Source organism: Corvus kubaryi, unplaced genomic scaffold (assembly GCF_017639235.1).
Source record: "Corvus kubaryi isolate FWS band 111438036 unplaced genomic scaffold, C.kubaryi_AGA036_p1.0 37126, whole genome shotgun sequence".
Taxonomy (NCBI): Eukaryota; Metazoa; Chordata; class Aves; order Passeriformes; family Corvidae; genus Corvus; species Corvus kubaryi.
The window spans coordinates 969445-992956 of record NW_024581031.1 but is presented as its reverse complement, the minus strand read 5'-3'; the positions used below and the strand labels follow the sequence as shown (position 1 = coordinate 992956).

General features: G+C 43.8%; 1 protein-coding gene and 1 long non-coding RNA gene across 3 annotated transcripts; both read right to left on the bottom strand.

Moving 5' to 3' along the window:
• Positions 1 to 114: 114 nt before the first annotated feature.
• Positions 115 to 6422, bottom strand: LOC121661225 (transcription initiation factor TFIID subunit 4-like). 2 transcript variants are annotated; one of them, XM_042021169.1, is made up of 3 exons: positions 4673 to 6422; positions 2997 to 3159; positions 115 to 314 (listed from the first exon to the last, which is right to left on the bottom strand). In XM_042021169.1, the coding sequence occupies exons 1-3, from the start codon at positions 6182 to 6184 to the stop codon at positions 256 to 258; spliced, it is 1734 nt and encodes a 577-aa protein (XP_041877103.1). In that variant the 5' UTR covers positions 6185 to 6422; the 3' UTR covers positions 115 to 255. The 2 variants fall into 2 exon arrangements, with proteins under 2 accessions (XP_041877103.1, XP_041877102.1); XM_042021168.1 differs by lacking the exon at positions 115 to 314 and having other exon boundaries at positions 2600 to 3159.
• A 2811-nt stretch (positions 6423 to 9233) lies between these two features.
• LOC121661224 lies at positions 9234 to 23260 on the bottom strand. The gene is made up of 5 exons (XR_006014886.1): positions 22980 to 23260; positions 21763 to 21890; positions 20030 to 20130; positions 14746 to 17414; positions 9234 to 9554 (listed from the first exon to the last, which is right to left on the bottom strand). It is a non-coding gene; the product is annotated as an uncharacterized LOC121661224 (long non-coding RNA).
• Positions 23261 to 23512: the final 252 nt, after the last annotated feature.

The following is a 23512-nucleotide window of genomic DNA, read 5'->3' as shown; positions in this document are numbered from 1 at the left end:
CTTGTAGAAGGACCATCTGCCTGATGGTTGACATCCTGGTCATCATCAGAAGAGTCATTAGGCTGATGATCTACATTCTGGTCGCCATTTGGATGGTTGGCGTTCTGGTCATCATTTGGAGGTTGCCTGTTCTGCCTCTGGTGCCGCAGGTCAGGGCGAACACATTTTGAAGGTAGCCACTGTACTCCAGTATCTGTGGAAACGCAAGCATACCCACGACCCCAAACGATAAGCTCATGTGGGCCTTCCCATTGGTTAGTGAGTAAATTCCGTACCCAGACTTTTGCCCGGGGCAGCTGTCTGTCGCCTGCAGACTGCAATGAGAGAAAATGATTCAGAATAACAGGATTATTTGAATTTTGTGGTACTGTAAGGTGATTAATTGTATACAAAGCTTTTGCTAGTCGGCTCTGTGGGGTTTCTCCATGCATTCCCCTTTTCTGTTTGTCCAAAACACGCTTCAAGGTACCATGAGCGCGTTCGACAATGGTTTGGCCAGTAGGAGAATGCGGGATACCAAAGGTATGGTCTACACCCCATAGGTGTAAAAACTGCCGCGTCTTCTCCGAGGCGTAGGCAGGACCATTATCAGTTTTCACAGAAGCTGGCACGCCCAGGACTGAGAAAGCCAATTTCCAATGGGCAATGACATCACGGCCCTTCTCTCCAGTGTGAGCAGTAGCCCACATAGCCGAGGAGAAAGTGTCAATAGACACGTGCACATATTTCAGCCGACCAAATTCTGGGATGTGAGTTACATCCGTTTGCCAAATCTGCAAGGCTTTTAGCCCTCTGGGGTTTACCCCCGCTGGCAAAGGCGCAGCGAGTCCATGACAGTCAGCACAAGCGCTGACAATGTCGCGCGCCTCGGTTGGCGTTAAATGGAACTGCTTCTGCAGGGTATGTGCACTTTGATGGAAGAAACCGTGCGATGCCTTGGCTTGTGCAATTTTGTCAGGCTGAGGCCCTACCCATGCAGGGTTGGCCAGCATGTCAGCCCTGGCATTGCCTTCTGTTAGAAAACCTGGTAAATTGGTGTGGCTTCGAATGTGCAGAATGTAATACGGATGCACTCGAGCCTGAATCGCAGACCACAAGGTTTGCAACAGCGAAAACAGAGCCGCATTGTTCACCTCCTTCAGAAGTGAACAATCTAAGCGTTGAGTTATATCTGCTACATAAGCAGAGTCAGTAACCAAATTCAAAGGTTCCTGTGAGAATTGCTGAAAAGCCATGGTAACAGCCCTTAATTCAACTAACTGAGCAGAGCCTGACTCGTGTTCCTTCAGCACCTGCCATTCCGATCCCTCCTTCCAGGTAACAATGGCTTTCCCAGTTTTCCCTGAACCATCCGTAAAGACAGTGGGTCCTTGCACCGGCACTCGGCTATTTCTCGGCCGCAAGGAAAGTACGGTCGATTTTGCCAGCTGCAGTAATTTATGGCTGGGCAGATGGTAAGTGATCTGCCCTGAAAAGTTTTGCAGCGCGCTTTGCAAAGGAGCTCTATGGATGAGGCTCCACTCAAAGTATTCCTTTGAGATCGGAATGACAATTACTGCAGGATCCGCAGCCATCAGTTGCAAACACCGTTGACGGCATTTGATTATCAGAGAAGCGACCAATTCAAACACTGTGGTCACCGTCCTTTTTGGCTGGTGAGGCAAAAAGACCCATTCTAGGATATGCAAAGGATCAGGCCATTGTGCATTCCACTGGCCAATGATACCTGTAGGATGGAGGTCTGGAATAGTAATGAAAACAGTGATAGCAATGGAGGGATCCACTCGATAAACCTGACGAGCGGAAACAGCCCGTTGGACCTCCTGCAGCGCTTGCCGCGCTTCCGGAGTCAACTCCCGAGGTGAATTCAGACCAGGGTCCCCTTTTAATATATTAAAAAGAGGGGAAAGCTGCTCTGCAGTTAGACCTAAATAAGGTCGTAACCAATTGATGACACCCAACAGCTTTTGAGCATCATTCAAGGTTTTAATTGAATCCGGGAATTGCACCTCTTGGCGTTGGATAGTTTGGTCCAAAATTTTCATTCCTAAATATTTCCAAGGAGGATGCTGTTGAACTTTCTCCGGAGCTACCTCTAATCCATAGGCATGCAGAGCAGCGAGCAGCTGAGGCTGTATTCTCAGCAGCTCGTCCCGAGTGGACGCTGCCACCAGGATATCATCCATGTAGTGGTAGCAGCGTGCATCAGGAAACTGCTTGCAAACTCCGGCTAAAGCTTGGGCGACATACCACTGACAGATAATTGGGCTGTTCCTCATCCCTTGAGGGAGGACCTTCCATTGGTATCTCTTAGCAGGTTCAGCATTGTTAATGGCAGGCACAGTAAAGGCAAATTTTGGTTTGTCATCAGGATGCAAAGGAATTGTGAAAAAACAATCCTTTAAATCAATGATCAGGATGTCCCACCCCGTAGGAATCATGGTGGGAGAGGGCATGCCAAGCTGCAATGCCCCCATACCTTCCATTACTGCATTAACTTTCCGGAGGTCCTGCAATAACCTCCATTTCCCTGATTTCTTCTTAATTACGAAAACAGGAGTGTTCCAGGGGCTAGTAGAAGGTTCAAGGTGCCCCTGTTGCAACTGTTCCTGAACCAGCTGATGAAGGGCGTCTAACTTCTCTTTGGTAGGGGCCACTGCGGCTCAAAGACTGGTGTGTCAGTCAACCACCGCAAAGGCAGTGTAGGATGCTGTGCGCCCTTACACACAGTGACCCCTGCTAAAAATTTGTCCCAATCCGTACGCCCCAAGCTGCCAACACATCCCGCCCCCAAAGGTTAAGGGAAGTGGTAGCAACATAAGGCCTGATTGTAGCTGTGTGCCCCTCTGAGTCCTTCACCACCACAGGCCGTTCGCTTAGATAGCTCTGTGTGGTTCCTCCTAATCCTGCGATGGCCGATCCCACCGGGGCTAAAGGCCATGAGGGAGGCCATGCAGAGGAGATGATAGTTACATCAGCACCCGTATCAATCAAACCTCGAAGCTGAGTCCGGGGTGGACGGGCGTTCGGCAGGATCAGGGTACATGTCATCTGTGGCCTTTGGTCAGAGATGTCTGCAGTCCAGAAGGCCTGCGGAAGTCCCGCAGATCCACTGCCGTTATCTTCGTGAGTTTGTTGCTCTATCCTGGGGACACAAGACTTAAAAGGCACCAATTTAGCAAGGCAGGTCTTTTCAGGAATAGTTACAGGGGGTTTTTGCGTGGAGACCATAGCGCAAATCTGACCTTTAAAGTCAGCATCAATAACTCCTGAGTGCACTAAGATTCCTTGATGGGCAACATCAGGTTTTCCCACCAGCATCGCACTGGATTCCTGGGCTAAGGGTCCATATGCATCCAAGGGAACTTTATAAATACCGCTAGAGTCTAAGACGACTGCGGCTGCGGTGTGGACATCAAACCTGTCTGATCCGTGGGTGCCGTCTGATCCGTGGGTGCCGTCTGATCCCTGGGTGCCGTCTCTAGGGTGGCTGGGTAGGCCTGTGCCTGTACCTGTGCCACCCCCTGGGGGAGCGACTGCATCGGAGAGCAATTCCCCCTCCTTGCACCCCGGCGGAAGTTTCCGACAATGGCCAACCATCGGCATGAGTCCGGGATCTACAGTAGCCCGTGCAATGCCCTGGCCTGCCACACCTTTTGCACTGGGGGATCGGTGTGTTCTCTTTTTGGCTAGGCTTAGGCCGCTTCCGTTTCTTCACCTGTTTTGGTTGCTTTGGTTCACGACCAGAAGATGCGCCAACAGGCTGCAGGAACGCAGCCAAAGCAGACCTTTTCTGGTTCCCAGATCCCACCTTAGCGCAGGCTTCGACCATGTCTGTTACCTCAGGATCCCCTGGTAAGGCATCTATGATTTTTCTGCACTCCTCGTTTGCGTTATCTCTCACTAACTGCCTTAACAGCAACTGTCTTAACCCGTCATCTTCAACCTGCTTCTCGAGAGAAGCAGCAACTTTCTCTACAAAAGAAAGGAATGACTCTGATTTCCCTTGAACTATTTCAGTATATCGCTTTCTGGGTGCTGACAACTCTATGGTTTTCAACAGGGCAGCCATGCTGACCTGTTGTGCTTGCTGCAGGTTGCTAGAGGGCAAGTTACCCTGTAGGCTGGGATCAGAGAAGGGACCAGTCCCCATCAAAGCATCCACTCCTGCTGTCTGTCTAGGATCAGCAGCAGGGAGCTGCAAATTTGCTAATGCAGTCTTCTTGGCCAGCTTTCTCCAGGTTGTCTCAAAAACTGTAAATTGTACAGGTTGAAATAGAATTTGACCTAAGTGTCTGATATCAAATGGAGAAAGCAAATCTGTATTTATCACCCTTATTATTTGCATAACCTCAGCAGAACCCAGCCCATATTGTGCCACCTTGGATTGGAGGTCCTGGGCAACTTTCCAAGCAATTACCTCATGCCTATCATGCTCTCCTGAATCTGGGAGAGCCTTATACACTGGGAAAGCTCGGATCGCTTTTGGGGAACCAGTACCATCCTGAACGTCGGGCACAGCCTGCGGATGGAGTGTAACAGCTCCCCGGTTACCCCCAGAATCCTCAGATCTATTTGGCAATCCAAGGATTTCTAATAACCTCCAGTCACCCTCCCCCAATGCTTGCACCTTAAGAGACTCTAGGAAGCGATTATGATGCGTTGGACGCACTGTTACCGTGCAGTCCGGAAAGGTCCAGGGGCGAGACCGGCGCAGCCTTTTTCTTCGCCGCGCGGCTACAGCCGCCTGACGACCCGGGGCCAGAACCTCATCTGCCTCACTGCCTGACGAGGAATCATCAGGCAAAGGCAACTTTGGGGTGCTGGGAGGGAACAGAAATGTACGGGGATGTGAGGCACTTTGGCTAAGTTCGCCAGAGCCAGAACAGACAGGACAGACTGCAGCTGGCTGCGCGGCAGTTTTTACAGCAGTCTCTTTACGGGAGGCCGTCTCGGCCAGTTCCGACCGAGCCGCTACTGAAGCTGCAGCCGACTCTGGGGCTACGGCTGCGCCCGGCGCCGCAGCCGTCTCCCGCACAGCAGCCACGTTCGGCGCGGTTGCCGCTTCCGCCGCTGTTTCGCGCTCCCCGGGCGCGCTCGGTGCCGCCATCTCTGGCCGGCGCTCTGCGGATGCGCCCGGCGCCTCTGCCGGTCCGTTCTCTGCGGGCGCTCCCGGCGCCGCCGCTTCTGCCCGCCGCTCAGCAGCCGCCACCACTTCCGGGTTTTCCCGCGGCAGCGCTGTTCCCGGTTTCGCCGCCGGCTGCGCCGTTTCTCGGCTCGGAGCTGCGGCTCCCGCTTCTGGCGGGGGGGGCGCGGGCGGCACGGCCGGCGCTGGCGCCGCTTGCGGCGCGGGCTCGGGCATTCGCCGCTCTAACAGGCTGAGCAAGTCCTCCATCCTTTGGGATAGGTTTCGCAGCTCTGCCAGAAAGGGCAAATGCTGCATAAAAGGGTCCATGCCTCGGTTCTGCGACTGCGCAGAACAGTCCAGCGCCAGGGAGGGCATCGGAGCACAGCCAGGCAGTTCCGGGGGGGGCACGCCCGGCGCTACGCCCACTAAGTTAGATCCAGGTGCATACGGAACCGAACTAGGACGCTCTCTGGGCGTCCAGTTGGCTAAGCCGCTGATCTGCGGCCCTGGATAAGCCGTGGCTGCCGTCCAGCCGAACGGCAAGGCAGGCTGTGCGCCCTGCCTCTGCCCTGACCCCCCCGCCTCTGGCGGCGCGGGGTCCCTGGGGGCTGCGGAGTCCTGAGACTGTGCAGGGTGAGCCGGCGCAGGCTCTGCCTGTGGAGCCGGGGGGGTTATTCCGAATCCACCATCACTTGCCCCAGAAGCCCAGTCAGCGGGGCCCCCCTCGGACATTCCTCCGTCACTTATCACCGAGACAGGCGATCCAGCCCTGCTATCACAGTCAAGGGCTGTCAGCAGAAAAAATAATGAACGCCAGGTTTTGTATAATCCTAACGCTGCCGGCTCCCCAGTCGGGAGCTCGTGTCGGACAGCAGAGCCGAGTTCCTGCCATAAGGCAAAGTCCAGGGCAGTATCTCTGTCCATGGAAATCCCTTTTAAAGTAGCCCAGTCTAATAATTCCCGAACTGAGTTTTCAGGAATGGAGGTTTGCAATATGCTAAACACACCTTTCCAGACCAGTACGACAGCGTCATTCTGTGAGCCCCTGTTCGCCATTTCTCAGTTCTGTCGGACCTCCCGGTCCCGGGGGGTAAAAGGAACAGCGTACCTCTACAGGAATTCGGCTTGGCTCGCAGCAGCAGGACACGTCAGAGAGTGCAAATCACGTCGGGCAGCACCAAATATTACCGCTGGCCTGGTTCCTACGGTATATCACCGTGTCCCGCAGCTATAGGGAGGAGGAGGAGAAGAAGATCCAGCAGGCAGGAATTGTGCAGCAAGATTGATTTATTTAATTATTTTACAAACTCTTTTATAGACTTTTTTCTTCATAGTCTAATTGGACAAAGGACCAGCCACCCCTTGGGGGTGATTGGCTAAAATCCTAAAACATCCATTATCAAAATATTTTCTACTATACCATAAACAAGACTTTCCAAGGTTGCAGGTGGCTTGGTTGTTTACATTCCCTGCTACCTCTTCTGTGAGAGAGAAAAGTCTCTCACGGACTTAGAAAAATAACAAGAAGATCCTCACTAACAGCATTTTTGTACCTACATATACACATGGATTTTAAGAGCTTGGAGGTTTTTCCTCATTAAACAGACTTCCTGGAGGGGAAAATAGGTAAATAAATAGAAGAAATCCCTGATTTTTGCTTGCAAATATCCACTGCAGGAGAAGATAAATAGCAGTATGATTCATACTTTATTATTTAGTGACTATCAAGCTTACTTCTTGAGATTATCCCTTCTTAGAGTATTTGGGCTTGGTTTGACTCAATATCAGTTTAACTGTGCTGTAAGTAAAAGAAAACGTAAGGCTCTTCTTGATATTTAAGAGCAGTGGAGTAAAGTCAGTAGTGTAGAAATAACATCTGTGGGCAAAATCCCTGAAATCAATAGGAATATTCCAAAAAGCATTTGTGGCTTTGGCTCAAAACCGTCTCTGTGAATTTTGGAGGAAATTTGCATGCACATTGATTTGCTCATGCAGATGTCTGTTCTGTATTCAGAATAAACAATTGCACACATCAGCCACTGTTTTCACTTGCAAATGGTTACTGTGCATATGGATTTTATATGAGCTTTATGAAAACAGGCCCTGTAATAACAGCCAACATCATCTCCTGTTTCAGTGGTGTTGTTCTAGAATGATCATTGCTGCCACAGTTGCCTGAGAGTTGTCACATTTTATTTCTGAAATTGCAGGTTTGTGTATTACTTAACAGTAATACACATCACAAACAGTGGTTCAGTGATGAACATGGTGTTTCAGCTTAAAAGCCTAATGTTTTGCTGGGTTTAATAATGCTTAAGTTTAGCCATCTGAAAAGCAGAAGAAGGAACCTCAGACCTAACCTAGCCTCCCAAGTCAGCCAAACACATCAGGTATCACCAGCAAGACTTCGCAGCCACTGCTGTGAGACAGGTCTGCAGGACATCTAGTGGGTCATAATTCCCTTTAGGAGCAGCGTATCTTCATCATTTAGAGGAGTCAAGGGACATCAGCTCCACCTTTTGTCTGGGGATGAGCCTAATTATATTAATTTCCTCTGATTTGCTTCTTTGTATAAAATGTTATACTAAGATTACCAATATATGGCTATAGGAGCCTGGACCTTTCCTCTGCTAGAATGTGGGAAGTAGAAGGGAATAGACCAAGTAAGGATGAGCAAAAGGGAGACCTTACATTGGTGTGACCTTTTGTTTTCCTTCACTGCAATTTAGGAAGCTGAGCCTTGCAAAAATGATAATCAGTTTCTTTGGCATTACCACTTGGAAGAAAAATTTTGACATAGTGGCAGTCCTTACCCCACTGGCAGGACATTACAAAGATAGAGGAATCCTCCTGAACCAGCCTCCTCTCAGGTCCCCCTAGTCACTCTGGGAATTTGCAGTTTGCTGCTGGCTTGTGGCATCGAACAACTGGGATGCCCTTGCTCCCGGTGAGCGGGTGACTCAGCTGCGGTGACAAGTGGAGGAGCTGCTTCCGTGCGGACTGGGAGCGGGTCGGCATCTCGTGGCACTGCCGTGCCCAGAGCGAGCGGGCCTGGCTTGCAGCACGGCATGGGAGCCAAGCCACAATGGCACCCTAGTCATTTACAAACACATTCAGCTTGGGTTCAAACCCATAAACATAAAATAAAGCTGTGTTTTTTCTGAATCAGCTCACAGCTGCAGTGGCTGACTCTCCCCGACCAGCAGGCAGCCATCACATTTGTCTTTGTCTGTGCCATGCCTTCCATCCACGGATCGGAACAAAGGGGGGCTTTATATATCATTTACTCCCTCTGTTAGCTGGGAGCACAGAGACTCTGCTGCATTTGTCACACAGGTTGACAGGAAGCATATGGATATAGGTATTCCTTGTTGCAGGCAGACATGTGCTGCTGACAGAACTTGAGAAAAATCTGCAGGCTGCACTGATTCTTCATCCTCTCTGTGTGTGGCATTTAATGACACAATTGTAGCAATTTGGTTTTATTATGCAGAATAGAGGAGGTTATTTAATTTCATAATATTTGGAATGGCTGCCTGTGTGTCTCGGGATGACTTGATGTTGTATTTCCTATCACTGCACTATGCCCAGAAATTAGTATATATGCCTTTCTATGCCTTTAACCTGAGCCTGAGAGGGGAGAGAGAAAAGCGTACTTTTTCAAAGCAGTTTGTTTTCATGTTCCAAGGACACAGAGATAAAACCAGTCTGCTTCTGCAGCAGCGGGAGGAAGCAGCCTGCTTGCTTTCCAGCCAGTTTTCGGCTTTCTTTTTCTCCGGAGAGAGACGGAGAGTTGAACTTTTGTTTTCCTGGGACTTTGGGTTTTTTTCCCCTTTTTTCTGTGCTGGATGGTTTCAACATCAGAATACATTGGGAGGAATTTCCACCGAGGCCTTGGCCCTGGAGGTGGGCCCACCACCCCATCCCAGCTCCAAGGAGGGGGGGAGAGAGAGACTATGGAAGGACTCTGAAATTTTCCCAGGTTTTCTCTCTACAGCGAGAGGTTTCATTATTTAGCATTAGTATCTTTTTCCTGTGTATTTGTTAAATAAATAGTTTTTATCTCTTTCACTTTCCTTCGAGGAAAAAGGTTTTTTTCCCCGAACCTGGTGGGGGAGGGGTGGTTTGTAACCTGCCTGGTCTCAGAGGATATATTTTTAAATTTGGCCAAACCGACACACTGTGTGTATTTAACATCCTGGGGACAGACTGGAAATCCTTTTGTTCATCAGGTCTAGCTTTAAATTTGCAGAAAGGTAGTAGTTGCTCTCTAGTGCAGAAGGCAGCTGGAGGAACTGCTTGGTTCCTTTTCCACACAGGGCTCTGGAATGACGTGGCCTGTCCCAAAAAGGCCTTGAGGTTTCCTGCTGTGAGTTCACTCAGGGTATGCAGTCTTTGGCCCCACACAGAAAGCAGCTCAATTCTCCTGTGAAAAGGAAGCAGATAGGACAGATAAGAGATAACTTCAAATAATATTATAACTGCCACAAGATAGGTGCCTGTGCAGCAGAGGAGAGCTGCAGATGCTCCTGAGGGAAAGAAAAGGTCTTGCTTGTCTTGCAGATTCTGCCTCCAGTCCATAAAGGCTATACAGGCAGGGCACAGCAGCAATGCCCTGATCCGCTGTTTCCCTGCAGTTTGTGCGGGGAACATGGGAAGCACAGGGCTACTGGCCCGCTGTGGCTCAAAGGCAGACTGGCCTGTGCTGTTAACGGGGCATGTGGTGGGCAAGTGAGGGAATCTCTGCTGCACTCCATTGTTAGTTTTACTGGAATGGGTCTCACCCTTACTTTCAGTTTTGAAAACATCTGGCAGCAGTTGGTAGGAAGGTGTTGGGTTTTTCCATTCTATTACCTACATGTAATTTCACGTAAAATTGTAAGATGATTAAAAAAACACCAAGGAAACTGGATGCAAAAATTGCTGCAAGCAGCAGCGGTGCTGTGCTGGCTGAGTGAACATGCATCACTAGGCTGGTGTGGTTACTGAGTTTAGTTAAGTGCTGTGTTAATCTTTGGTCTTTTTTTGGTGAGTTTTTATATTTAAGCTTTTTTTTTTTTTTTTTTTGCTTACAATAGCAATTATAAGAAAACTTGGTAAGCACCAAGGTCAGATAACAGCCTTTAATTCCAAAGACACTTAGATGAAATTTCCAGTCAGATTGCACACTCAGTTCATATAGAGTGTCCCCTTACTGGTGCCTTCTGCCTCTCATATTTTTCATTCCCTAACGCATCAATAACTGAGTGTGAAATACATGTCACAATAGTCTTAGTCTGAAAATACTTTACAGGATCACCTATACTCTGATCTCTTTGAAGTACATGTTGCTAATGGAAGCACTAAGGCGTAAAATGTTTAAGAATGGGAAAACCCCTCAGCAATTCCACTTTGCCATTAATTCAAAATTGCCAGTAGCTTGATGGATACAGGGATAAGATTAACCTGGATCTCCAGGATACAGTCCTCTCTAAAACTAAGAATGGCACTGAACTATTCTAGACTGATCTTAATTACATTCTGAACCCTTCCTAATGGAAGTTTGACCAAACTCATTTTCCCATAGAAAATACTGTGATTGTATCAGCAAACACCATGTAGTGGATGAGAAGCCAACAACATCAGGCAAAGAGCACTTTTCCTCCATACCCTGTACATTATCTGTCCCTTTAGTAGAGCTGAACAGAACATTTCTAGCAATGAAAACTGCAAAACAAAGTCTGGAAATACTTATTTGTGTCAGTGGCTCCTCTTGATGTAGGAAATCACATTAAGGACTGTCAGAAACATAATTACCAAGAAAAAGAACGTCTGCTGCCCTTCTACATCTGTGTTTCATTCAGCAGTGTTTGAGGTTTTTTTCCCTCCAGTTGCCTGTACTTTTCCATTGTGGAAACTATCTGTGGTCTGAATAAAGGAAGAAATTAAATTGTAGGAAGGTGTTGGGGTTATGTTGAAAGGCTTGTAATGTGACAATTTCTATCACAAAGTTAAAGTCTCCAGTATGCTATAAAAGCCCCAAACATCTTATGCCACTTGCATCTGCATTGTACTTGCGGACATGTACCTCACTTGTCCTTCAAAAGCATCCAAGAATTAAACTCAAATCCTTCTTTGTCTCTCTCCCTCTTTTTTTTCCCCATTGAACAGTGATATATTGCAGTGTTTCTTATATTCTGAATAGATTTCATTCAAGTTCTGAAAATGTAGAGGTAAGGATCTTCCCTTTATTCCTTCCATGCCATATCTTGAATGGTTACTCTTCTCTAGATAATGAAGTAATTGTTTCATTTGGGATTTAAGGTACAATGGCAGTAAGAGTTGTGACAGTATCAACAATTTGACACTGGAAAGCCCATGTGAGTGAAGTTCTTTGGCCTGTGCTCTTTAAAAGACAAATCTGCAACAGAATCCTTCAGACATGTTAAACCATAACAGGAGAAAGAAAAAACCCGCACATTTTACACTCAGCATGTTATTAATTGCAGTGCCATGTATAGTGGGATTATTAAAGAGTTTTTTCTCTTAAGTTTGAGAATATCAATGATTTTTCATTTAAATATTAATTGAATGGATTCATTTGAATAGTGCATAGGGTTGCCATATGTATTCAGTTTGTTTCCAGTGTAAAATTCTTCTTATCTTAAGGTAAAGCTTTTGGATTGGTTTCATTGTCTCAAGTAGTAGATGATTACAATATTATAGGAGTGTGTCTATATAATGACATTAAATTACGAGTCTTTACCTTTTTCTGACTTCATGAAATAGTGCAGTATCTGTTTCTAATGCTTTTACTTGATACTTGGCAAAAGAAACAATCTTAAACCATTGTTTTTCTCATATATGTGCTATTTTTCTAAAACGATAAGCTTTTAGAAAGCCTTTTTTACCACAAATGTAGTAGAAAAATGTTTGACGTGTCTGTGCTTTTGACAGTGATGTTTTCATATAACTGCAGTGTGAGCTGTCAGCCAGTTTTGTGTCCAAAATTCAGAGAGAGACAGGAATTAGATTCTGCTACATGAACAATAATTTTACCTACATCTGTAGTGATTTTTGACAGCTCAAGTTGGTGTTTAAATCTTAGATACTTTGGTTCAGTTTTTAAAAACCTTAAAAACACAGAGCCAGCCAACATGTAAAATTGTATTTCTTAAGCTTTTAGGGATTATTTTCCTTTGTCTTCCAGTCTGTTTTCAGCTTAGTAAAACTTGAGAATGCGATGGTGTCTAACATCATATAATAAGGTAGGAATATAAAGTCACCAATTTTTTTTGAGCCTTTGCCTTAGAGTCTACGTATTGTCAGGTGGCCACTCAGGACAGGATTCTTCAGCTTTTGAAGTTACTGATTTGTCCTTAAAAATGGTAAGAAACAGAAAGTGTAGTAGACACAGAGCAGGTTAGAGGCAGAAATACTCATAAATAAGGCAGAGTATTATGCAAGAAGTTCAGACAATTTGCCTTGAGCAGGAGACATATTCAGTGTGGGTGAATGAATCTGTGATGCCAAAGACTCTCAAAATACTTAATGGATAATTTGTATAAGGTGTGTTTTTTGTGTCCAGTCAAGGTCATTGGCTTCCTGGGACTAAAATCTGTGAAAGCACCAAGCAACAAGGTAACAACCCATGGCCCAAGGAGCTCACAATTTAAACCTCCCAACAGGAATGGACTGCATTGGCTGTTGTCTAACAGGAGGGGAAGGTGAAGCAGTGAAGCAAAGCAGTGCCTTAGAGAACCATGTATTTTAATAGCTCTTCTCGACATGCACATACTGAAATTGCAAAGGTTTCCTCTCAAGGTATGGCTTAAAATGTTCACGTGAAGTCTGTTTCTCAGACTTTGTCCCCCTTATGGGTTTTGTATAGCACTCAGAGGCAGAAAGAAATTAGGGTAGGGGATATAAAAAGGAAACCTGGAGTTCAATACCGATAAAAATATTCATTAATGTGTGGGAAAATCCTCTCTCTTTTAAATTTTCAACTGATGCTAAAACAGAAGTCAGGGCTGTCTCTGTATAAACAGGAAACTAAATGCCTTTCAACAGGTACAACGACAAAAATAAGATTAACTATGCAAGGAAATGTACTTTGGATCCTACTATCACAAAATGCACTGCATAAATTCATGTCCCAGAGGACAAGACCTTCTGCAGTTCATCATCTGGAAGTTACAGAAGAGGGGAAAAAAAATGAAGAACAAAGGCCTGGGAGTATTTTTGGTTTACTGTGGCTGTGACCCACATATTTGCCACTGCCAAGAGAAAACCAGTGCACTTTTCATGTAGCAGGCATGGTGTTTCCTGGCATAATCCAAAAAAATCCTGTTAAAGCCACTGATGTGCTTTCATTTAGAGCAATGTTAACAGTCCCCTTGAAACTGTATGTATCACTTTATTGGACTGGATAACAAAAGAACTGCTGGCTTGATTATAGGAAGGACAGTGTCTCTGTTAAAGACACATTCAAATAGCTTTGCTAGGCTTGTTTAGATTAACAAAATTAAAGTGGAGGAACTACAGGAATATCTTTCAATTACATCAGTGAAGAAAATAGCAAGATAAGGCAATAAGTATTTGGATTGAAATACTGACACAGAAATAAATGGATATATGAGTAAATAAAAGGGTAGTAACCATGAGTCCTACACAGACCCATGACTTTAGATCTGTACTGCAGGGGGTGTTTGTGTTACATGCTGTGGTTTCATTTGCTGGTGCGTCTCACACCTGGCCTCGATCATGCTGTGGAGAGCAGAGTGTTTTACCATGGCTCCTGGGAACACCCCACATTGCTGTGAGTGTGTGGTGTTGCTTTGTAGCATCTTTGCACACAAAGCAGGACCTGTACATGTGTATGTGGTGCATAACCCGCCCTGGCAGCAGGCTGAGGTGGACATGGGATGGAACAGGCACAGGTGACACATCAAATCTTTCTGCTGGCCTGAACTCACATTTTTCTCCCACCCATTCATTTGCCTTTAGCAGAGCCAGTAGCCTGGGGCAGTGCAGTTTCACAGCAGACTGTAGTTGCATCTGGAAATTGTGTGCCAAGCCCCATTTGGGTGAAGTGAAAGAATTAAAGATTACCTGAAGCTGCCCATAATGACTTGTGTTTTACTAGTCTCTGGAGATTCTACATGAAGAAGCAAAGCACAAAGAGCGTGTTCATACAAATCCAGCTCTTTCTCCCAAATCTACTGCTGTATTTAATTGGTAACACCTAGCTGTTCTTTCCTTAGCATCCTTGGTGTTACCCCTATCGTTGATAGGCATTTATACCAATTTGACTCAAATTACATGTATTTAGCAAGTGGCTTGTGTTTTAGTGAAATGGGAAGACATAAAAGAACACTGAGACTTGCTTGCTTTGGGTAGATTTCTTTTCAGTTGAGTCCAACAACACTATGTATAATGGATTGACCTTCCTTTGACAGCAACAGTGCAGCTTCCCAGCTGACACACTCTTCAAGGGAGCTGCTACAAGGAGAAATCAGAAGCAGCTGACTGGCCTGTGGAACCACATCGGGGATGTCATGAGTAATATCCTTCTTGGAATGAGAAGTGAACCGGCCCCAGTAGGTGTAGGTGTATTTGCCAGGTGAAACGTCATTTACCTGCTCCAGGGCCCAGCTCCGAGCCCCACAGTGACATCATGGAACAAAGCTGGGTCTGCTTTCAGGCAATTTTATTTTCACAGAACCATTAGACAGGAGACCCTGATTCATCACCGGGAACAGAAATACCACAATTACACAATTATCTGGTGATTTTAAAATTAAGCTGTTTAAATGGGAAGGCATTATACCAATGAGATGCATTTAATCACACACGGAAACAGGCCCCCTCCCCCCAAGCCTTTAGCCCATATTAGCACCGCTCACTGTAGCATGGGCTTTGTTTTATAACAGGGTCACATTTCTCTTGGCCTTCCATTCAGAAAATGACTGTGGTTGCCCATGAATTTTTGTAATCAGTACCATTAGAAATGAGATGATATGCTTAAATGGTGCAGAAAGAGTGATCATCCACCAAAGCTGAACTTTAGACTTATTTTCCACAAACACCCTCAAATAATCAAGCAGTGACCATGCAGAGCACAGTGTGCTAATGAACTCTGCACAGGCTTGGCTCTTCCCTGCCATACAGGGATAACTTGTATTATTCACACCCAGAGAGGGGATGAATTTAAATGCTGAACCTGGAACAAAAATGCACTAGCTCAAAATTGGAACTGGGGTTTGTGTTCTACTCGGTATAAACAACACAGGTGTGGGTACCTGCACTAGACTAACATCTTATTAGCATTGTTCTTAGTAGTATTATATTTTATAGAAATTTAATTATTATTATGATCTCCAAATTATATTTATAGAAATGTAATGATTGTTACTATTCATTACTGCCAGATTATATAGAAATGTAATGGTTTCTGTTTGTTACTATTAATTAGTATTAATTACTGTTACATTTTATAGAAATGTTATGGAGTTTGTTACTATTAATTACTGTTACATTTTATGGAATTGCAATGGTTTTTGTTTGTTACTATTAATTAGTATTAATTACTAGTGTAAGATCATAGTTGTTAACTTCTTTAGAAATTTAATAGTTTTTGTTTGTTAATATTAATTACTTGTATATTTCTTAGAAATGTAGTGGGGTTTTTACTGTTAATTAGTAGCAATTACTATTGTAATATCAGTTATGTTTTACAGAAATTTAATGATTGTTATTACTATTAATTACTATTGTAATATCATAGTTGTTTTATTTTATAGAAATGTAATGAATGTTGTTTGTTATTATTAATCATTATTAATTATTAGTGTTATAATGATCTTATTGGTAATAATCTCCTATGATTTTGACGTGTGTTCATAGTCAAGGCCTTAGGCAGTACCCTCCCATCAGTTTCCTCTGACAAAGCCAGGAATCCCTTCTCAAGGTCACCTCAGTCTTTTCCAGCAGTGAAAGCTGCGAGTTTGGTGTTGGTCTCCCCTTACAGAGGGGATGTTCCATGAGTCAGGCTGAAGGAATGGAGTTGGTACTGAGCTGCTGTAGCACCTGCTGGAATCAAAAAGGGCATCGTCCAGATTGTCAGGAAGGAAGAATTCTTTTCCTGATGTATTAACCATGGCCTTGAAAGATTTCTTCTTCTATTGTGCTCAATTTTACTAAGAAAACAAAACCCACTTTCAGAATGGCCAGAAAACTGAAGCTTTTATAGCTTGCTACTCATCAGAATTTTCTGGTAGCTGCCTTATGTCTTCTCTCACACTGATTTGTTTTAATCATTAAATAGAAATGATATTTTCTTTGGAGATGGGGATATTTTTCTTCTCTCTGTGAGACAGGTTTGTGAAGAGAGTTAATATCTTTTATTAAAGAAACTGATAAAGTTAGAACAAAGAAAAAGAATTGACCTTTCAGGCATACAAGCTGGTGGCAGCAACATTTTTATTGCATGTGCTTTTGTGAAGAAGGTCTAAAAGTGAGAGAAAGCCTCTGGAAGGTACTATAAGCATAGTATATGCCTTTTTATTAGGCACATAAACTGTGCCTAATTCAAATAGCATTTCTCATATCTAGGCTGCCACTCAAGAGTCTCCTTAGACTATGGATCTTTTCACAGGAAAGAAAACTGATTATCACTTCAGAATAGTTAGAAATATACTGCAAGACATAATATTACAGTGGTATTTAGTACAAAATTAACTTTATCTACTACTATTTAATCTAAAAATGCCATTGTTACTTCTCTGTAATGCTTTTGTGCTCACAAATGTCAACTACAAAACCAGACCAATCCAGCTCCAGACAAATGCATGTCTGTTCTATCTGACCAATCTCCTTCTTCCAGTGCTCCTCCTTTTTAAAAGCCCTGTGGATTTTGAGCTGTTTGATTCATTCACGGAGTGAGAAAAGGGAATCATCAAAGATCTTTGCTCATCTGAGAAGGCAACAGGAAGAAAAAGAGGAATGGCTGAGCAATAACAGCCACTGAAAAAGTGCGATAAAGCTGTAAATGATTTGAAGATTTTAAGGCTGCCTTAGTGTAATAAAACCTAGAGATCACCACTTGCTGTGGGTAACACCATCATCTTAATAATGCATTTCTAGGAGCTGTCTCATTATCATCATTATTGGTCAATAATGTTAGCAGTCCTAACAACAGGTGGGGATTTGTACCTACCTTAGCATGGAGAGGGTCTCATGGGAAGGACTGTATTGCTTTTGCAAAGGAGCCCTGGCTCTTTGTTGCCATGGAAGGAAAGACAAAAAGCTGTTGAAAAGAAATGGTTTGAATAAAGTACACAAATGGCAAAAGAAAAATGGAAAAAAAATATCCACACTGTTTATTTATTTACTTTAAGGACTGACTATTATGAATAAACTGACAGAGCAGGAGAAATACACAGTTTATAAGACAGCACTTTACATTTCTCTTGTGCTGTGTTTGCTTTCAGTCTCAGCCACCTTCTCTTCCAAGCCAGTTCCTTTCCTTATTTGGAATAATATTGTGCACTATATTCAGCTTTCTTTTCATCTGAAAATCATTTAAAACCGAACACTAGAGCAGAAGGGTTTTTTCCTGCCCCCTACATCCATTACATTTGTCCCAGCCCACTTTAGCACAAACCATTAAAACCAAAAGTTGCTAAAGAGGCACAGAGCAGACCCACCAGGGTATAAGGTTGTGTCTTAGACTCTGTTCAGGAGAGAAGACCTGTGCTAGCCCTCCACTATTTTCTTATTAATACCCTTTTTGTGTTCACCAGTTAATCCCAGGTAATCCGAGGCAGAGCTTTCATCCTGGGGCTTTGCTTTCTTTCTGTGTGCAGAGGACGTTGGCTCAGTTACATGAAATCACGTGGCTAGAGGACAAATTACTGATTGTTTCTATGCACCTCTGCTTGGAGATACAAGTAATAAAAGCAATTAAAAAATATGAACCCAGAGAATTCCTAGAATAAATCTGACACTTTTACAACTACCACACCCAGCTACCCAAGACACAAGCGTTTTATGATATGGCACTATCAAATATGCGTAGCTTTATGAAACAGTCAAATGCTCTTATTTTTTACTTACATAGAATTTGCAGTACAAGGAGATCTAATATGGGAGCAACCCTCAGGACTTAAACATCCTCTTCCTTTCTATTTTAAAGTCTTCATGGAGCTGATATTATTTGTATATTACAAGTTACCCAATGTAAAGTACTGGCATTAAAACTTTCAGAATGAGGTCCATGTGCTAACATTTATAAGGACATACCTGAAGAGTGATCCAGCTTTCCACTGAGCTGCAAGAAGGAGCTTCAGTCCCTCCCTCTGTAAGCACTGAGGGATTTACTGCTTTTTCCAGTGTCCCTACTGGTTTTCAGACACAAGCCTCCTTCCAGAACACAAGTCCCATTACCACACCATACCCAAGGCTGCTTCGAGGAAATCAGCTCCATGGGGAATTTCAGTAAGAGATATTCTAATGCATTTTTGTGTGGTGATTTATTCTCCAAAACGGATCAGATTTCAGATCAGTTCCCAGGGCATGACAAATGCTTTCTGGAATTTGGATGTGTGGTAACTTGACCTTCTAAAGGTTTCTCTTCCTGCATTGGTAGCATTACTTGTATGCTGCCAGAGCCATGTGTATTATTTTTTCTGGATGCTAAATGTACGTTGCACATTGCCTCTTTCTTAGACAGACAAAGAAGAGAAACAAGAAAGCAATGGCCCCACTTAGTGGATGAGGATGCTAAAGTTCAATAAAGTCAAAAGAAACACCTTTATCAACACTGTCAGGTTGCAGATCATACCCAGACTGATTAATGGATCATATAAGGTCCCACTAGAAATATTTGCTGGAGATAATAACTGAAATCAGATTTCTCAAGTCCTAATCTGTTAGTACAAGCCCTCTTCCAGAACTCACTTGAACTCTGACCACCCAGTATGGCTTCCCAATTTTATGACTCAGGAAATGACTGGCTCAACAAGAGAGGCACCTGCCCAGGGCCATTCAGAGTTAAAAGAAAATAGTAAAGGGGCATGAAAAGAAGGCAGTGTAACAAGATCTGAATAACTTGTAGAATTCAGGTGCACAGTTATAAAATAGTTTGGATTTTTTTTTGATTGTCAGACTAAAAGATTTTGTTATTCCAGTCATGGTAATCAGAAATTTTTAAGCTTATCTAGATCCTGCTCCCTTCTGCTAAATAGCATGAGAGTGATAACAATGCACAACTTCTGCTGGGATATGGCCACGGATCAGCAGGGAAAGAAAAGAAGAAAAAAAAAAGTAAATCATTCTATACTGAAATGATTCAATAACACTGAAAAGGTAAGTGGCACATGCTTATTTTTGTCTTAGCAAGACACTATAGATGAAAATGATAACCATTTTAACTGCAATAATGCTGAGAACAGAAGTAACACCCACAGAGATAAGTGGCTGCAGCAATCTCCCCCAATTACAGGCCAGCTGTTCTGCTCAGCACAGCTCCACAGAAGATTAAAACCATAGGCTGGAAGGTAGAAGCAAGAAACCAGATTTTAAATCTAAAAAGTGCATCACTGACCAGTCACACCAGCCTGAGCTTTGAAACAGTACTTGGAAAATCCGAGTCTCCTACAGCACAGATGGTTTGGGGATTTAAGGCTTTGTTTAAAAGGGATATGTATGAGCCCCTTGTGGGGGGCTGACGGTTTACCTTTGTTTAGAAATATAAGTAAATCGCAAAAAACATGAGAGGAGTTCAAACTGAACACAGCCATAGAACAATTCCTGGGCAGAAAAGCTTTTTCCTTAACACCATGTAATTTGCCAACCAAGATCCCACCATCCACAGAAGCTGGCACTGCTTTTTAGAATTCCCATCAGGACAGTGGTACTTACAGAGCCAGTTGTTAATCTGAAGGACACTGGGTAGCTCCAGTCATGCTATTGTTCCATTTATGGCATTTTGCAGTTGGTTATGGCCACTGAAGAGTTCAGACCTGAAACCACAAGCACAGACCATCTGGTCAGTCGGAGAATTCGCGTCTCCTAAATGACTGGAGGAAGGGACGTCGTCGTGGACCTGAGTATCAGTGATTTAAATACTAACAGGGGCAGCACGTAAATAATTCCCTTGGCTGAGTTAAAACTGGGGGGTTTGTTTGAACACCTTTCTCCAGCTCCCCATGTGGCATCCCCTGCAACCCAGCAGGGACATGGGGTGGGAAGGAGGGCAGGAATACCTTTCAAAGGAAAGCTACTGGCAAGATGAGGAACTAGATAATCACAGGTCTCATTCTCACTGTAAATCAATCCCATATTCTCAGCCTCTCCTGGGAACAGCAGTGAAAATGACTTAAGAAAAATCAAGTGGCACAGGATGCCTTTCTATTAATTTCAGTTTAAACAGCTGTTACATTTTAGCAATAACTCCAGTTTCTAAGATAGTAATATCACTCACTAGCACTTGTCTGGTATGTGTTTGTACACTTCAAGAATCTCATTTAACTTCAGTCCTTGCTGAAAGTGTTTCAGTTAGATGGAATTTTATCTAGACTTCGTCTAATCACCGCATTTATAACATACACTATTTTTCTACAAAAAATAATTTTATGTATTTTGTGACCACAAAATCTATCTTCGTTCCCATCCTTCTAATACCCATGCAAGTCCCTGAGGAAAAAAAATTGTGTAGGATTATGAATCTCTGAAGGCAGCAGTAAATTCCCAGCCACAGGACACTTTCCTACCATCAGCTATTGATGCTGACCAGCTCACAGTGTTTGTCACAAAGCAACTACTTGTGCCCTTCCAGGAATTTCTCAGGCTTGGGAACTTCAGCAGAATATGTATCTCCAAAATGCAAAATTCTCTATTTGAGAATCTCAAAAGCAACTGTGACAATGCAAACCAGTCAAGAGAGTTTTAACCATGAATTTTTTCCTTACTATGTGGATGGCCGTAAGTATTCCAGCCACAGCGAAAGCACCAGGTTTGATTTCAGCAGTTTCCACTGCTGAAACAAGGGATGAACAACGTTGTATAAACAAATCCTCAAAATTTTGGAGGAGAGAGTGCCACAGACACAATACCCCACAAACTGGAGATATTCACATCAAGGTTCACACCTCCTGGTTCCCTGCTAGTGAATCAACAAAGGCAAAGCCCAGGAAATAAATAAAATGAAAGCAAAGTGCTCTTCCAACTCCCTTTCCAGACAATTTTGCTTGGCTGCAGCTCTCTCTCCATGCTAGACTTCCACCACAGATCAGTGCTTTGTCATTTTGTCACCATTTGAAGCACTGTCATTTTAAATTATATGATAGTCACAACAAGAGTACCTGATGTGTTCAAATGATGAACCACCACCTCCTGCCGAAAACAATAAAGTGGCAACACTTATTTTCTTCTGGGTAAACCTCTTCATTTCTGTATTAGTGAAGACTTTCATAGCTGAAAAATGGCACATTAGCAGCCCAAGAACATTTGCAATCTTGAAATCCTCCCCTTTCTGTGCTCTGCTGTGCCCAGCCAGGTCTAAAAACCTGACAGGAGTGGAACTGCTGAAAGTTTTAATGTCTATATTTTTTCCAGCATTGCTTCCAAGTCATTCATGGCTGTTTAGCACATACCTCACAGAACTGTGCAGGGCACCATCTGCAAGCATGGTGCAGATTATACAGACTGCAAACCAACAGGTGTTTGTCTCATCATCCCATTGACCATTTGAAAGATGTCTGGAACAACAGCAGCCCATCATCTGTGGGAAAAAGTAACACCATGCTGCAGGCAGGCTTGGTCCCAGGCACTCTTTAAAGTGAGGAATAAGGAACATGTGCTCCAAGTGTAGGCAAAAGGTATGATTTTATTCCAGAGCATAAGATCTTAAAAGCAAACTATTGGGTCAGGCTGAAGTAAACACAAAAAACCACTGAAATATTCAAGTGCTCATTAGCATAAATGCAAACTGGAGTGAAACACTTCAAAAGCTGCTAGTGCCAGGGGATTTTACAGGCATTACTGCAAGATTTTGTTTCACCCAAGCTTTTCTTTTATCATTATTATTTGAGCATGCAATATGTCCTTGAATTATTTCTCTTTTTTTTTAAAAAATGGTGGTGAAATGCTTTTGCTTAACAAGCACTTATAAGTCCCTCTACACCAGACAACCAGAGCTTTGTTACATGTGTTGCAGGCAGTTATTTATGCCAAATTCCTCTGCAGCCTGTGTAGCTGCAAGTGAATGTGGTGGAGCCAGTCACTGAGAAGGCAGGATGCCCTGATCCTGGGCCAGGGTACATACTGAACGCAGGATGCCTGGAAAATACAAACTGCCTCTGTGACTAGTTACTCTTAGGCCACATTGGCTCCCAGCCCCTCGTTGCAGGTCAGAGATGTGTCTTCCTTGGGGACCAAGACCACGAGCTTCCTTCTGTCCTAGAAGATGTAAGTTCAGATTTTTGGGTGGGTAATTTTGTGAATGGCCCTTCCAGCTAGAACTGTTGAACACAAGAAATTGTTATCTTTCCTTTCTCTGTTCAATTAAGTGTATGTGAATTAGTTCAGCTACAAGAAGATCACTTCAGACAAAATCCAGAATTTTTAAATTAGAAAAAAACAAAAAAGCAAACCACTTTGCAAATTTGTGGGCATTTGTCTATCATAGCATACAGTTTTGTTCCAAGAGAAAGATCCAAGGAGATCTACTCTGAAAGGATTTGCACAATTTATAATCCTTCAAGGGGTCACTTCAAAAAAATACCTTTTTTTCTTTTTTCCCCTCTTCTCCTTTGCAAAGGGGCACATCCTGCTAGTTTTGGAGAGGTGAATGTAGCATTTCACCTCTTACCTGATGAACAAGGTGACAGACAACATTTGCAGTCCCAGACTTCCCCACAGAGCTTCCCCTGGAGATGGTGTTCTGCCACTTCACCAACTTGGGGGCTTTCCTCTTTCAAAGGCCTTCAGCATCTAAGCTGCAGAAATAGATGAAAGCAGTTTAAAAGTTAAGGCAGCATAAAGAAGCTGGATAAAATGGGGTGTGCCAAGTTCTATTGCCGCAGGCCTGGGCCCTAGGGTATATCACCGTGTCCTGCAGCCATAGGGAGGAGGAGGAGAGAAGATCCAGCAGGCAGGAATTGTGCAGCAAGATTGATTTATTTAATTATTTTACAAACCTTTTATAGACTTTTTTCTTCATAGTCTAATTGGACAAAGGATCAGCCACCCCTTGGGGGTGATTGGCTAAAATCCTAAAACATCCATTATCAAAATATTTTTCTACTATACCATAAACAAGACTTATCAAGGTTGCAGGTGGCTTGGTTGTTTATATTCCCTGCTACCTCTTCTGTGAGAGAGAAAAGTCTCTCACAGACTTAG

Bases quoted from the DNA above. Each gene is read 5' to 3' on its own strand.
- LOC121661225 (XM_042021168.1), bottom strand. From the start codon at position 6,184: ATGGCGAACAGGGGCTCACAGAATGACGCTGTCGTACTGGTCTGGAAA. The intron at 3,160-4,672 runs GTGCGTCCAACG...GTGCCTTTTAAG, and splicing joins TTCCGGACTGCACGGTAACA to TCTTGTGTCCCCAGGATAGA.